The sequence below is a fragment of the Phacochoerus africanus genome, chromosome 8 (genome assembly GCF_016906955.1).
Source record: "Phacochoerus africanus isolate WHEZ1 chromosome 8, ROS_Pafr_v1, whole genome shotgun sequence".
Classification (NCBI taxonomy): domain Eukaryota; kingdom Metazoa; phylum Chordata; class Mammalia; order Artiodactyla; family Suidae; genus Phacochoerus; species Phacochoerus africanus.
Genome location: NC_062551.1, coordinates 58,044,890 through 58,061,698, shown reverse-complemented (window position 1 = coordinate 58,061,698; position 16,809 = coordinate 58,044,890). Strand labels below are relative to the sequence as shown.

The 16,809-nt window shown below is 48.5% G+C and overlaps 1 protein-coding gene across 1 annotated transcript; it reads right to left on the bottom strand.

Annotated features, from left to right (window-relative positions):
- Positions 1 to 3,798: 3,798 nt before the first annotated feature.
- On the bottom strand, positions 3,799 to 13,302 carry LOC125133076 (cationic amino acid transporter 3-like). The gene is given in 13 exon segments (XM_047791082.1): positions 3,799 to 4,061; positions 4,064 to 4,125; positions 4,273 to 4,381; positions 4,656 to 4,822; positions 5,020 to 5,219; positions 5,399 to 5,501; positions 5,627 to 5,760; positions 5,934 to 6,156; positions 6,596 to 6,708; positions 6,918 to 7,095; positions 8,740 to 8,898; positions 9,425 to 9,824; positions 12,834 to 13,302. Coding segments are annotated over 13 exon segments (2,055 nt in total). The 5' UTR covers positions 13,011 to 13,302; the 3' UTR covers positions 3,799 to 4,031.
- Positions 13,303 to 16,809: the final 3,507 nt, after the last annotated feature.

Below are 16,809 nucleotides of genomic sequence, written 5' to 3'. Positions count from 1 at the left end.
TTCTCACATTATCATGCTCATCACAAGTGACTGGATGGAGTCTCCAGGGCTACACAGAAGCATCTCATTGCTTACCCATTCCAAATGCAAGAGTTTGCAGCTAGTAACCCCACAGGCCCAGGCCGTCCCACTCCCTCCTCCTCCCCCCAAGAATGTCTTTTTCATAGATAAGGATGAATCCCTCCCTCCTTATGGTTCCAGGTTAACCCTCTCTCACAGATAAGGAGTTCCCAGTGTGGCTCAGTGGGTTAAGAACCAGACATTGTATCTGTGAGGATGAGGGTTTCAGCCTGAACTTTGGGTTCAGGATCCAGCATTGCCAAAATCTACAGCTTAGGTACAGGTCTGGCTGGGATCTGGCCTTGCCGGGTCTGTAGGGTAGGCTGGCAGGTGCAGCTCCCATTCAGCCCCTAGCCTGGAAACTTCCCTGTGTGGCAGGGGAGGCCCTAAGAAGAAAACCACAAAACCACAAAGATAAGGAGTGGTAACATTCCCTTCCCAGCCACCATGCTCCGGCTGTGCTGCTCTATACATACGAAACCTGTCTCTTTCAAACCCTGAAGGAGTATATCCTGCCAAGTTTGATGTATATCCTTAGTTTGGAGGAGGTGTGAGAATGTGCTGAAAACCATGCCTCAGTGGAGCAGATCCTCAGAGCCACTAGAAGGATGTCTTCCCAGCTATAGTCCTCAGTTTGGCTCAAATGTAAAAATATATATGTATGTATATAAATATACACACACTCATGTATTGTATATATAGAATGTGTATATATGTGTGTGTATATATATTTAACTTAATTTTTGCTGTACACCTGAAAAAATTGTGAATCAATTATACTGCAGTAAAACTTAAAAATTTAAAAAGACATACATTTAAAAGATAAAAAAAATATATCTCCCCTCAATGAAAAATAAATCTAGGGAGTTCCCTGGTAGCCTAGTGGTTAAGAATCCAGCATTATCACAGCTATGGCTTATGTCTGATCCTCGGCCCAGGAACTTCTGAATGCCACAGGTGTAGGCCCCCCCCCCCAAAACACTCTAGGAGTTCCCATTGTGGCTCAGTGGAAACTAATCTGAGTAGCATCCATGAGGATGTGGGTTCAATCCCTGGCCTCGCTCAGTGGGTCAGGGATCTGGCATTGCCATGAGCTGTGGGGAAGTTCTCAGACACGCCTCAGATCCTGCGGTGCTGTGGCTGTGGTGTAGGCCGGCAGTTGCAGCTCCAGGTTGACCCCTAGCCTGAGAACTTTCACATGCCATAGGTTTGGCCCTAAAAAGCAAAAAAATAAAATAAAAATTAAAAAATAAAAATAAAAAAAACAGTAAAATGAAATGGGGAAAAGATAGTCTTTTCAGCAAATGGTGCTGGGAAAACTGGACAGCTGCATGTAAATCAATGAAACTAGCACACAGCCTCACACCATGCACAAGAAGAAACTCAAAATACCCTAAAGACTTCAACATAAGACAAGACAACATAAAACTCCTAGAAGACAACCTAGGCAACACATTCTCTGACATCCAACTCATAAATGCTTTCTTAGGTTGTTTCCCAAGGCAATAGAAGTAAAAACAAAAATACACTAATGGGACCTAATCAAACTTACAAGCTTTTTCACAGCAAAGGAAACCATTAAAAAACAAAACAAACAAACAAAAACACCAAAAAACCAATGTACAGAATGGGAGAAAAGAGATGCAAACGATGCCGCTAACAAGGGCTTCATCTCCAAACTAGACAAAAAACTCATACACCTCAATAGCAAAAAAGGAAAACAACCCAATTTAAAAAATGGGCAGAAGACCTAAATAGACATTTCTCCAAAGAAGTCAGGGATTGAAAATAGACGCAAGAAAAAAAAAAGATGTTCGACTAATCACTAATTATTAGAGGAATGCAAATCAAAACTACAGTGAGGTACCACCTCAAACCGGTCCGAATGGCCATCATTAATCAATCTACAGGAGTTCCCATCCAGGCTCAGCAGAAACAAATCTGACTAGCATCCATGAGGACGCAGGTTCGATCCCTGGCCTTGCTCAGTGGGTTAAGGAGCCAGCGTTGCCGTGAGCTGTGGTGTAGATAGAAGATGCAGCTCAGATCCCGTGTTGCTGTGGCTCTGGCGTAGGCCAGTGGCTACAGCTCTGATTCAGCCCCTAGCCTGAGAATCCCCATATGCCATGGGTGTGACCCTGAAAAAGACAGACAGACAGACAGACAGAAAGAAAGAAAGAAAGAGAAAGAAAGAACAACAACAAAAATAAGTCTACAAATAACAAATGCAGGAGAGAGTGCAGAGAAAAGGGAACCCTCCCTCCCACATTGGTGGTGGGAATGTAAATTGGTACAACCACCATGGAAAACAGTATGGAAATACCTCAGCAAACAAGTTATAGACCTACCACATGATCCAGCAATCTCACTACTGAGCATATACCTGGACAAAACGTTCCCTGAAAAAGATGCATGCACCCGTGTGCTCATCGCAGAACTGTTCACCATAGCCTGGATGTGGAAACAACCTAAATGTCCATCAACAGATGAGCAGATCAAGAAGATGTGGTACATATACACAATGGAATACAACTCAGCCATAAACAGGACCAAATAGGGCCATTTGCAGCAACATGGATGGCACTAGAGACACTCATACTGAGTGAAGAAAATCAGAAGGAGAAAAACAGACACCCTACGATATCACTTCGATGTGGAGGCTAAAATATGGCACAAAAGATCTTCCTACAAAACGGAAAACATCACAGACCTGGAGGACAGACTCGTGTTTGCGGGGGAAGGGGAGGGGGTGGGAGGGACGGGGGTCTGGGGGTAGTAGATGCAAACTGTCCCATTTGGAGTGGATGGGCAGTGGGATCCTGCCGTACAGCACAGGGAACTACATCCAATCACTTGTTTTTGTGTTTTTGGTTTTGTTTTTTGTCTTTTTCCTTTTCTGGGGCCGCTCCCACGGCGTATGGAGGTTCCCAGGCGAGGGGTCCAATCAGAGCTACAGCCGCCGGCCTACGGCACAGCCACAGCAACACGGGATCTGAGCTGCGTCTGCAGCCTACACCACAGCTCACGGCAACACCAGATCCTTAACACATGGAGCGAGGCCAGGGATTGAACCCGCAACCTCGTGGTTCCTAGTCAGATTTGTTAACCGCTGAGCCACGATGGGAACTTCATCCGGTCACTTGTGATGGATCAGGATGGAGGATACAGTGAGAAAAAGAATGTATATATAAGTATCCCTGGGTCACTTTGCTGTGCAACAGATATTGGCAGAAGAGTATAAATCAACTAAACAAAAAAAGGAAAAATAAATAGATTATGCACATGTAAAACAAAAAGATACCTGCACCCCTATGTTCCCTGCAACACTATTCACCACAGCCAAGACATGGAAACAACCCAAATGTCCATCATCAGATGAATGGATTAAGATGTGGTACATACATACAATGGAATAGTACTCGGCCGTTAAAAATGAATGAAACAATGCCATTTGCAGCAACGTGGATGGAACTAGAGACTCTCATACTAAGTGAAGTAAGTCAGAAAGAGAAAGAGACGAGTTCCCATTGTGGCTCAACAGTAACAAACCCAACTAGTATTCATGAGGACGTGGGTTCGATCCCTGGCCTCACTCAGTGGGTTAAGGGTCCAGTGTTGCCATGAGCTGTGGTGTAGTTAGCAGACGTGGCTCATATCTGGCTTTGCTGTGGCTGTGGTGTAGGGTGGTGGCTACAGCTCCGATTCGACCCCAATCCTGGGAACCTCCATATCCCACAGGTGTGGCTCTTAAAAAAAAAAAGAAGAAGAAAGAAAGAAAAGTTTGCTTAAAGATTATACAATATTATAGTGATTTTGTCCACTGTCAATGAAAACAGGGCTCTAAATGCAACCCACTCACACCCCACAGAGGATCACGGTGTCCCTTGAACAAGAAAACACATGCAGGGTTTGGAAGGAACCACACAGCATCTACTTCCTGTGGTTAAGAGGATTCAGCACCAGGGGTGTGTTCAGGCAGAGTCTGGGAGGTGGAGGCTGGTGGCTGTGGATCCCTCTTCTCCTCCGGGCTGTGTCGGATCCCATATCCAAAGTATATGGCCAGTCCTAGCAGGGAAATGAGACCATGAGAAGGACAAGTAGTCACAACAGGCCTCCTGTTTTGGTGTCTGACACAGTTTGTGGAGACAGGTCATTAGGAAGAGGGTTGGGTTCAGTGATTCCAGAAGGGCTATATCCCAGAAAGCCACTCACCCAGGACATTCCAGATGCCAAACTGGGCCCAGGAAACAGAGGACATCAGCATCATCAGATAAACATTCACAAAAATGCTCAGCACTGGGAGGACGGGCAGAGCAGGGACCTGGGGGCAAAGCCAGTGACTCCCTGAACACAGCACCCACAGCTGAGAGGGAGGCCCCTCCCCCACCTGGGCGGGGAGACCCCAGTCCTCCTCAGGCTGTGCATGAGGGCCCACTGAGACTGGGGGTGGGTGGGGGAAGCACTGGGTGGGACCAGGGAAGGTCCATGGGCTTGAGCAAGTCCCCCCTTCCCTGGTCCAGCAAAGGAGGCTTCACCTCAAAGCATGCCGACTTCACCCCCTCAGCCTGGACAGCTGGGCACATAAGGTCACCTACCCTGAAGGGAAGAGGAGAGGGGTTCTGGGGCTGCCTCCAAATGATGGCAGTGATCCCCACAATGAGCAGCAGCAGCAGCACAGCCCCTGCTGTGAACCCGGGGTCTCCAGAGAACACTTGGCTGGGCCACAGGGCCAGGAGCAGGCTCAGGATGGTCAGCAGGAGAACTGCAAGGGTCAAGGGGGAGGACAGCAGGCTCAACTCCAGAGGCCAAGTGGGCCAAGACCTCGGGTCACCCCTCCCCCACACTGCCCACCCCAGGAAGGGCCATCACATCTGCAAGACCCCTCGGCTGCCAGCACACCCACTCCCTGCCCATCCTGTCCATCTCAGAAGATGACCAAAGAGAAGTCTCCATGCTCACCCAGCAGGAAGGCACATCCATAGACAATCTGGCCAGATTTCCGAGTGGGGGTGGGGCTGATAGGGTTACACAGACTCTTTAGAGGGTTTGAGGTTCCTGCTTCTGGTGCAGATTCCAAAGGACTTGCTTCAACGACAGGACCCATCTCAGTTTCCTCCTCTGCTTTCTCCTTCTTGCTGAAGCTCTGGTCTGGCTGGTACCTGCATTAGAGCCACAAGGCAGAACTAACAGCAGCCCCTACTCATTTAACATCAGACAGTCTCATTCATCTCTCTCCTGACTTAAACCCAGCAGGATTTTTCAAAGGCAGGATGAAGGCAGAAAACGTTTATCTCCCCATGAGTCCCAGACCCCCAGTCAAGGTGTGGTGGAGTCTCACCTGAGGACAAGGACCGAAAGAGCCACCAGGGAATAAGCAAGCAGGGTCCCGATTAACGTGAGGTGCACAAGATCCCTGAGCTTGAAGAATAAAGCCGTGACCCCTGGAATGAGGGCACACACAAGGTGGGAGAGAGAATTCATAAAAACAGTCGAAATTGCTACGGTAAGGAAATTTGTCAACGAGGCAGTGGGTTGTTTTTTTTTGTTTTGTTTTGTTTTTATTCACCTGCGAGCGTTCCAAAAGTCAACAAGGCCATGATCGGGGTGCCTGTGCGCCTTGGGGCAAGTCCCCAGAAAATGAGCCCTTCTTCTGCCATTTCATCAATTACCGACAGCATGGGGAACATGTCACCCAAGAGGCTGGAGCAGAAAATGGAAAAGCGTGTGAGGATGTGGCGAATCAGGACAGACTGGGGCTTCTTCTCCCTAATAACCCACATGGGGTGAGGTGTCTTCCCCTCTTGTGTCTCAATCCCAAGGGCTGGGACACCTGAGCATGTGACAGTAGCTGGGCAGCAAGCTGTGACACTGACCTGGATGTCAGAGCACAGAGGGTGCCAACAGCCACGACATATCCAGCAGGGTCCCAGCCAACCTGGAGAAAAGCCTGCGGCAGGGGGTTCTCAGGCTGAATCTGGTAGTAGGGGACCATGAGGGTGAGCGCCGCCGAGACACCAAAGCACATCAGAAAGCAGAGGCAGATTGTGATCATGATGCTCCAGGGGATGGAACACTGAGGATTTTGAGCCTCTTCCACTGCAGGACAAGTGGACATACCGGGTTGGGAAAGCACACAAGAGTGAAACACAAACTGCCCTTCCCTCTTCCCCACCAAGAGCAGGCTAACCTGGAGTTCCCATTGCGGCTCAGTGGTTAATGAACCCGACTAGCATCCATGAGGACGCAGATTCGATCTCTGGCCTGGCTTAGTAGGTTAAGGATCTGGCGTTGCCGTGAGCTGCGGTGTGGGTCGCAGACGTGGCTTGGATCCCACGTTGCTGTGGCTGTGGTGTAGGCTGGTGGCTACAGCTCTGATTGGACCCCTAGCCTGGGAACCTCCATATGCCGCAGGTGCAGCCCTAAAAAGACAAAAAAAAAAAAAAAAAGAGCAGACTAACCTTCTACCCACGCCTATGCCCGAGGGCAGCCCAGTCTCTGCCCTGACCCCTGATGGGACCCACAGGGACCACATTACCTTTAGTGACAATATCATCAAAACCAACAAACACGTAGTAACATGTAGCTGCTCCTTGGAGAATCCCTTCAAAGCCAAAAGGCACAAACCCTCCAGAACCCAGAAGGCCGAGGCTGTGGTGAGAGAAGGGATGAGGAGGAACATGGGGCAGGTTCAGACAGCCCTACTGTTCAGCCATCTCCTCTGCTGATACCCCGAGTCCTGGGCTCCAGGACCCCATCATCTGGATCCATCAGCCCAAAGCTCTTTAGACCCCACTATATTCCCAGCTCTTCCCCATGACACTCACAAGCAATCCTATGGCCAAGGGGACCCTCCTAACCTAGAGGTGTCATTGGATCCAGATGCAGCCAGTATGTAGTCCTGTTCTGTGAGCTGCCAGTTGTGCAGGTCTCCCTTAATGAAGCCAGTGAGGATGATGAAGCTGAGTACCAAGAGACTGATGGCTGAGAACACCTTGGTAACCAGGGCTGACTCACGAGCTCCCAGAGCCAGCATTCCTGTGGGAAAGATGGACTATGAAATATCTAACATAACCAATAGACAGCACAAATGAACATTTCCACAGAAAAGAAAATCATGGACTTGGTGACTAGACGTGGGGCTGCCCGGAGGTGGGGGAGGGAAAGGGGGGGAGTGGGAGGGATCGGGAGCTTGGGGTTCATGGAGGCAAACGATTGCTCTTGGAATGGATTTACAGTGAGATCCTGCTGCGTAGCACTGAGAACTATGTCTAGATACTTACATCGCAACATAACAATGGGAGGAAAAAGTATGTATACGTGCATGGGTAACTTGGTCCCCATGCTGTACAGCAGTAAAAAATAAAATAAGGTAGTATAATTTTAAAAAAATTAAAAATAAAATAAAATAAAATAACCAATGCAGGCGTTTCTTTTGTAACTCAGGGAGTTAAGAACCTGACACAGTCTCTGTGAGGATCTGGGTTCGATCCCTGGCCTTGTTCAGTTGGTTAAGGACCTGGAGGGCCATAAGCCGTGATGTAGGTCACAGAATCAAGTCGGATCAGGCGTTGCTGTGGCTCTGGTGTAGGCCAGCGTCTACAGTCCGAATGGACCCCTAGCTTGGGAACCTCCATATGCCATAGGCACGGCCCTAAAAAAGAAAGAAAAAAAAAGTAATTTTATACTATGTTAAATTTCCTCTCAAAAAAAAAAAACAAACTTTGGTTTCAGTACAGATGAAGTAATTATTTGCTCTAAATAAATGATCCTGGGAGTTCCCATCGTGGCTCAGTGGTTAATGGACCTGACTAGTATCCGTCAGGATGCGGGTTCCATCCCTGGCCCCGCTCAGTGGGTTAAGGATCCGGAGTTGCCATGAGCTGCCATGTTGCAGCCATGGCTCAAAACCCACATTGCTGTGGCTGTGTCATAGGCTGGAAGCTACAGTTCTGATTCAACCATTAGCCTGGGAAGTTTCATATGCTGTGGGTACAGCCCTAAAGATACAAAAAGAAAAAAAAAAAAAGATCCTTGGCTGGTGTGATTTTGCCCCCCCAGGGGACATTAGACAATGACTGAAGATGTTCTGACTGTTACAATTTGGGATGCAGGCATCACTGGTACCTAGTGAGTAAAGTCCAGGGATGTTACCCATCTGACAGTGATTAAATTAAGAAAAATCTACAATGCACAGGACGGCACCTCACGCTAGAGAATGTCCAGGCTAGGCATTCCCGTCGTGGCTCAGCGGTTAATGAATCTAACTAGGAACCACGAGGTTGCAGGTTCAATCCCTGGCCTTGCTTAGTGGGTTAAGGATCCGGCATTGCCATGAGCTGTGGTGTAGGTTGCAGACGCGGCTCAGATCCCGAGGTGCTATGGCTGTGGCTATGGTGTAGGTTGGTGGCTACAGCTCCAATTTGACCCCTAGCCTGGGAACCTCCATATGCCTTGGGTACAGCCCTAAAAAGCAAAAAAAAAAAAAAAGAAGAATGTCCAGCCTAGAAGGTCAGCAGTGCCAAAGGTGTGAAATAGCGTTTATGGTTGGCTTCCTGTCTCACATTTCAGATCCTTCTCTCCACTCCTAACCTCCCCACCCCTCTGCCACCCCAAGCCTTTCCCACCCGGGCTCCCCCTTCATGCTGCACTCTTCCCATCCTATTTTGACCCCTTTCTCACCCGTCAGCAGCAGCACCAAGCCCAGTGCAAAAAAGTCTGGGTACGGGGCCAGAAAGAAGGGTATATCCTGAGAGAGAGTTCCCCACAACACCTGAGCGATGCGGCTCCAGATCAGGCTGTCGAAGGTGGAGCTCCAGGCCTTGGCCACGCTTGCAATGGCTGCAGTGGCAGAAGAAGGAACATGCACGGACAAACACACATTGAACCCCTACCAGGTGCCATGCCATGTATTTTGTGGGGAAACGACAAGGTACCTCATCTCAAAGGGTTTCGCTTCATGGGTTGGGGAGATTAGACAGAGATGATCCCCAAATAAGTCAACTGTGTAGTGTTAGGAAAGCAGTGTGACACAAGACAACAGGGAAGTAGGAACAGGAGGGCTGGGAGATGAGGGTTGGCATTTTAAATCAAGGGGATTCCATGCAGGCAACAATGGAGCAAAGCCTTCACAAAGGTGAGGGGTGAGCCTACGGAACCCGCCTCCCTCTCGCCCACTCCCTATGCGTCCCTTTCCTTCTGGGTTCTTGGTCCGATCACTTAAGGAAAGCAGGACAGAGCAGAGTAGAATGAAGTTGGAGGGTTTTCGTGACACTGTTTCCTTCCAGGACCAGGAAGGACTGAAGACCCCGATCCCACACCTAGTTTCTGATCTGAAGCCCCACACCTTCTCCAACCATCATCTCACCAGTGACATAGCCTAGTATAAGGTTCCAGCCAGCGAGGAAGGCACAGAATTGCCCCACGCTGATGTAGCTGTAGAGACACGCAGAACCGGAGACTGGTACCCGGGTTCCAATCTCCGCATAGCAGAGCCCAGACAACACAGAAGGCAGGGCGGCCACCAAGAAGGAGATGACAATCGCCGGTCCAGCCATGGACACGGCCACTGCACCAGCCACGATGTACACGCCAGCCCCCAGGGTGCTGCCCACACCCCTAGCCACCAGGTCAAGGGTGTTCAGACGAGGAGTCCGTCCACCCTCAGGCTGCTTCCTGGGCTCCAGTGGCCACCGGCGGACCAGCTTCTCACAAAATTGACAAACATACTGACGCAGCATCCTGGACGGAATTGAGGAGGCTCTGCCCTGCAGGGAAAACAAGACACAAAGCCATCTGCCCTTCGTCCTCATTGTCTGTTTCATGGAGGGGGGAGGGAGTTGGGGAGCAGGGGGCAGAGAACACATTGGGCAAGTTCTCCACCTCATTCTTCTTTAAACATAAAGAAGAATTTGTTTTAGGGCCCCACCCATGGCCCATGGAAGTTCCCAGGCTAGGGGTGGAATTGGAGCTGCAGCTGCCAGGCTACAGCACAGCCACAGCAACGCGGGGTAAGAGCCACGTCTGCCACCTACACCACAGCTCATGGCAACGCCGGATCCTTAACCCACTGAGCGAACCCAGGGATCGAACCGCATTCTCATGGATACTAGAGGAGTTCTTAACCCATTGAGCCACAACAGGAACTCCTACAATTAGGATCTTCCCACCACCCACACCCCTGTGTCTTTAACAAGTCATTTCCTGCTCTTGACGTCTGTTTGCTACTTGGGTTTTTTCTTTTTCTTTCTTTCTTTTTTTTTTTTTTTTGGTCTTTTTGTCTTTTCTAGGGCTGCACCTGAGGCATATGGAGATTCCCAGGCTAGGTGTCTAATCGGAGCTATAGTCACAGGTCTACACTAGAGCCATGGCAACGCGGGATCCAAGCCGCGTCTGCACCTACACCACAGCTCACGGCAATGCTGGATCCTTAACCCACTGAGCAAGGCCAGGGATCCAACCCACAACCTCATGGTTCCTCGGATTCGTTAACCCCTGAGCCACGATGGGAACTCCTGTTTCCTTCTCGTTGAAATGCTGCTAAGGAACCTTGGCACCATCAGTAGGAATATAAAATGGTGCATCTGCTGAGGATAAATGGTGGTTCCTCAGGAAAGTAAAGATGGCAGTTCCCACTGCAGCACAAGGGGATAAGAATCTGACTGCCATGGCTCCGGTCAAGGATGCAGGTTCGATCCCTCGCCTGAGGCAGTGGGTTAAAAGCTCTGGTATTGCCGCAGCTGTAGCTCAGGTTGTAGCTGTGTCTTGGATTCAATCCTTGACCCAGGCACTTCCATATGCTCTGGATGCACCCTAAAGAGAAGAAAAAAAGTAAAGATGGAGGAGTTCCCTGGTGGCTCCATGGGTTAAGGATCTGGTGGTATCACTGCTGTGGCTCAGGTCTCTGGCCTAGGATAGATCCCTGGCCCAGGAACTTCTGTATGCCCTGGTCACAGCCAAAAAAAAAATTTTGTCTTTTAAATGTAATGAGCACATGATCCAACAATTCCACGGCTGGGTGTACACTCAAAAGAACAGAAAATAGGGTCTCCAAGAGCTATGTGGACACCCACGTTCCTAGCAGCATTATTCACAGGAGCTGAACGCTGGAAGCATCACACTTGCCCATCCGTGAAGGAATGGATACACACAACGTGATCTATACACACACAGCCTTAAAAGATGAGAAATTCCGATGCATCCTGCCACATGGAGAAGGCTTCAGGATGTGATGAGAAGTGGCCAACGCCAGTCACACACAGACAACGACTGTGTGATTCCACTTCTGTGAAGTACCAAGAGGAGTCAAATCCACAGAGACAGAAAGTGGAAGGTTAGGGTGGGGTTGGCCAGGGTCAGGGGTGAGGAGGAGAAGGGGCATTGCTGGTCAGTGAGGACCCGGTCTCAGGTTGACAGGATGAAGAGTGCTCTGGAGGTTGGTTGCACAGCATACACTTAAATACACGTAATATACAATATACTTAAACACTACACCTAATGTTACCAAACCATACACTTAAAAATGGTGAAGATGGCACATCTACGTTAGGTGTATTTTTCTACAACTTTTAAAAATTGCTGGCAGTGATAAGCAATAGAGCCAGCTTCACTTAGCAATGAAGTGGACCAAACCCCAAGGTAACTGAATCTAAAACACCAGAGAACGGTCCCCAGTGGACATTCGAATCCCAGCTGAGGAGCCAGCAGATGGGGAGGCAGACAGGCCACAGGAGACTGACGGCAGCGGTGCACGTATCAGAAACTCGGAAAAAGAATAATCTCACATCGTTTGGATATTAAAGACTCTGGACACGGATCCAGTCTCTCCAAGCTCCACCTCTTCTCACTCACACAGAAAACTCCCAGCTCCTTCTGCTTTCATGTGCACAATGGGTCTTCCCACTCTCAGGCTGAGCCAGGCTGTCCCAGCTGCACCCTGTGATGGCAGAGTCTCTTTAGGAGCCGCTGAACCCCGCACCCAGTCTCCTCCAGGGGAGGGCATACCCAAGACTTACTGGATTCCTGGAGCAGAGCCTGGAGCAGGGATCAGTCAGGAAGGCTGAGGTTAAGCTGTGTGGGGCTGGAGCTGCCTCCTCTCCAAAGGGGGAAGCAGGGAGTCCCTGAGCCCCAAGGACAAGGCTTAACCCCTGGGTTGTTGGGTGGGGCTGGGGCTGGGTGGGTGGGAGCATCTGGAGTGTTGCTATCAGCCCTTGACAGGTCTGTGGTTACCCTCAGGGCATGGTTCTGAGATCGTTTTTACAGTTGTTCAATACATTTTTTTTATTTCCCCAATACATTATTTTTTTTCTACTGTACAGCATGGTGAGACAGTTACACACACAGGTATACCTTCTTTTTTCTCACATTATCATGCTCATGAAAGTGACTAGACTTAGTTCTCAGTGCTACACAGCAGGATCTCACTGCTAATCCATTCCAAAGGCAATAATAGTCTGCATCTATTAACCCCAAGCTCCCAATCCATCCCACTCCCTCCCCACAATTGAAATATATAATGCACATCAAATTTCCATTTCATCCATTTTAAGGGTCCAGTTCAGTCATATTAAACTATGTTCACATTTTGTGCTACCAAACTCCAGAAGGTTTTGCCTCTTGCACAACTGAAACTGTACCCACGCACCAACAAACCCCCTCTCCTCTCCCGGTTCCTCGCAATCTCCCTACCACTTTGTCTTCGGCATCTGACCACTCCAGGTGCCTCTTACAATAGATAAGTGGAGTCATTCCAAGTTCTCCTTTGCAGGAAAGCTCACCTTACTTAGCAGGACGTCTGTAAGGTAGACACACGGTGCGGCATGTGTTAGCATTCCCTTCCTTCTTAATGCTGAACAACACGCTGCTGTGTGTACACACGACCTCTCACAGCCCTTCGTTGGTCCGTGGGCACTTGGGGTGCTGCGTGTTCTAGCTCTCGTGAGCAACGCTGCCATGAACAAGGCTGTACAGAGAATTCTTCTGGAGGGTGCCTTCGGTTCTTCTGGGTGAGTCCTCAGAAGGAGAATTGCTGGACCTGATGGGTCGAAGAGTATCCTGCGTTTGCAGTGGAGACAACGTACACCACTCGAGGGGTGGAGACGTCATTTTGGCTCATACGTGTTTCTGCCTGAACTTTGTGGGAACTATCCTGTCAAACCCCTCCTGGCAGATCTGCTTTAACCATTGAGGTAAAGAATGTCTCTGTTTTTATAATGATTTTCATGTTTTCTATTTTAACTGGTTACAGTGCTCTGTCAGTTTTCCAAATAGCAGAGACCCAGTCACACACACACACACATATGTACTGTATGTATTCATTCTTTTCCTCACATTATCCTCCATCATGCTCCATCACAAGTGACCAGATGGAGTGCCCAGGGCTACACAGAAGCATCTCATTGCTTACCCATTCCAAATGCAAGAGTTTGCAGCTAGTAACCCCACAGGCCCAGGCCGTCCCACTCCCTCCTCCTCCCCCCAAGAATGTCTTTTTCATAGATAAGGATGAATCCCTCCCTCCTTATGGTTCCAGGTTAACCCTCTCTCACAGATAAGGAGTTCCCAGTGTGGCTCAGTGGGTTAAGAACCAGACATTGTATCTGTGAGGATGAGGGTTTCAGCCTGAACTTTGGGTTCAGTAGGTTAGGATCCAGCATTGCCAAAATCTACAGCTTAGGTACAGGTCTGGCTGGGATCTGGCCTTGCCGGGTCTGTAGGGTAGGCTGGCAGGTGCAGCTCCCATTCAGCCCCTAGCCTGGAAACTTCCCTGTGTGGCAGGGGAGGCCCTAAGAAGAAAACCACAAAACCACAAAGATAAGGAGTGGTAACATTCCCTTCCCAGCCACCATGCTCCGGCTGTGCTGCTCTATACATACGAAACCTGTCTCTTTCAAACCCTGAAGGAGTATATCCTGCCAAGTTTGATGTATATCCTTCGTTTGGAGGAGGTGTGAGAATGTGCTGAAAACCATGCCTCAGTGGAGCAGGTCCTCAGAGCCACTGGAAGGATGTCTTCCCAGCTATAGTCCTCAGTTTGGCTCAAATGTAAAAATATATATGCATGTATATAAATATACACACACACATGTATTGTATATATAGAATACCTATATGCGTGTGCATATATTTAACTGAATTTTTCCTGTACATCTGAAAAATTGTAAATCAATTATACGATAAAAATGAAATTAAAAAATTAAAATAAAAGTTTGAAAAAACATACATTTAAAAGATAAAAAAATATATCTCACCTCAATGAGAAATAAACTTCTGCATGTCACAGGTGTAGTAAAAAAAAAAACATCTAAATGAAATATTTTGACTAGAACATAAAAGAAAAATGCGCATGTCATAGGATAGAAGTGGATGAATTTTCCCAAATGAATGTACTCACATTAGGACAAGCAGGGAAGGAGTTCCCATCATGGCGAAACGGAAATGAATCCAACCAGAAACCATGAGGTTGCGGGTTCCATTCCTGGCCTCGCTCAGTGGGGTAAGGATCCAGCATGACCTTCAGCTGTGGTGAAGTTGCAGATGCGGCTTGAATCTGGCATTGCTGTGGCTGTGGTGTAGGCCAGCAGCTGTGGCTCTGATTAGACCCCTACCCTGGGAACCTCCATATGTCAGGGTGCAGCCCTAAAAAGACCACACACAAAAAAGAAGGCAAGCAGAAATACTGCCCCCACCCTGGAACCTCCCCTTCCCCCACTGCCAATCCAGTCCCCACTCCTCCTAGGAGGACCTCTGTCCTGATCCAGCAGCAGAAATTGATGTTGTCTCACGTCAGGTGCTCTGTAAACGGACCCAGTGTAGATGGACGCAGGGGTCTGACCTCTTTCACGTATCTTGGGTTTGCAGGTCCCTCTGTAGGGCTGTTGCAGGGAACTGAGAGGGCCCAGACTCCCTGCAGGCAGGTACAACTTCAGCTCATCACAGTCTCCACCTAAAAATTAACCAGGGTTTTGGGCACTTGTATCCCATCGAAGCTGGAAGAAATCACGTCCATCCCTCACAAAGAACTGACCCCGTCCAGTCTCCATGGGCTTTTAGGTCGGCTCCAGTGGGGAGCCGCCACAAGGAGAACTGAGATGAACCTCTAGTAGATGTGTCGTCGTGCATATTTGGGTCAAACTGTGTTGGGAACATACCTAGAAGAGGTGACACCTCTTTCTATTTCCAACAGCAGAATATCCGCACTCCACATCCCACCAACCCTTGCTGCTTTTGTTTTTTTCCCCATCGTTTTCATACTAGCTTTTATGGAGCATTCTAGTGGTATTGCATTTTATTTTTAATTTTAAAATTTTAATATAGTAATAATGGCATCATAAGGGAAACTCCTATCATGCAAAGTTTCTAATCTCAGCCACTAAAAGGAGTTCTGAGTGAGAAAGGAATCTGAGCTCTTCATCCAAGCCAACAATCCCTCAGGGAGTTTTTCTGTCCTTCTTCTGGCTATTAGGTGATGTCTAGGCACTGGACGAGGGCGTGGAAGATCCACAGGAAGGAAGGGAAGGGTCGTTTAAGAGTAGAGCGAAGGGCTCTGGTTCTGGAGGTACACTGCCCGGACTGACCCCCTCTCTATGGGGCAACCCATGGAGGCTGTCACTAAGCTTCAGAGTCACATCTGTAGGTAAGAGAAAGAACCTTGTAAGCTTGAAGCAAGTCCAGGTCCTAAGCGTCCTCCACTTCCTCTGTAGGAGTCTCCTATATAGTCGATCCCTTGCAAATATTGGTTGAGGTTTCCCGAGTGACAGAACTGACACCAGGCCATGGTGGAGACTCAGGATTCTGTCCCCAAGGGGCTGATAATTGTTCGGGATCCAGACAGGGAAGCAGCTCAGGGCAACTGGCCAAAGCTTTAGAAGAGCAGTGATGACATGCCAGTTTCACGTGTTTGGTGTAAGGCACTTTCTCTCGGATGTAGTTCGTCAAGGCAAAACCTGGGATGTGTTCTGCCCACATGTGTTTGTTCCTAGTTTTCCCTCAGGCCCTTCTTTCCCCACCCCGATTTCCCAGCATCCTGTCTTCCCTCCAATCCAGCTGGGCACTTGGGCATTTAGGGTCCTTTGTTCTGCAAACTGAACCCTCATACCTCAGAGTGTGTCTGTATTTGGAGACAGGCCCTTAAAGGGGGAATTCAGGACAAGCAGGTCATTGGGATAACCCCTAACCCAATGCACTCAATGTCTCTCTAAGAGGAAATGAGAATGCAGAGAGCATACACAGAGACCGAGGGGTGAGAGACACAGCAAAGAAACACACACGATGCCGCGATACAGTGAATTCCAGATGAACAGGGAAGAGTAACACGTGTCTTTTTAGTACTTAAACTACATGTACCTATTTTATGGGTATTAACTACACATAAACATATGAACATATATTTGTACAGGCATACCTTGCTTTACTGGGCTTGGAAGACACTGCATTTCTTTCTTTCTTTCTTTTTTTTCTTTTTTTTTTTTTTTGCAAATTGAAGCTTTGTGACAATCCTGTGTTATCCAAGATGATTGGGGGTTTTCCTTTTTTTTTTTCTTTTTAGGGCCTCAGACTCCTGAGGTCAATTGATCTTCAACAAAGGAGGCAAGAATATAAAACGGGAAAAAGGAGTGCCCATAGACCCACTGTATATTGTGTCTGCACTATCCCAACACTCAACATCTTGCTCTAGGAATTCCTGTTGTGGCTCAGCGGAGACAGATCCAACTGGGATCCAGGAGAGATGAGGGTTCCATACATGGCCTCACT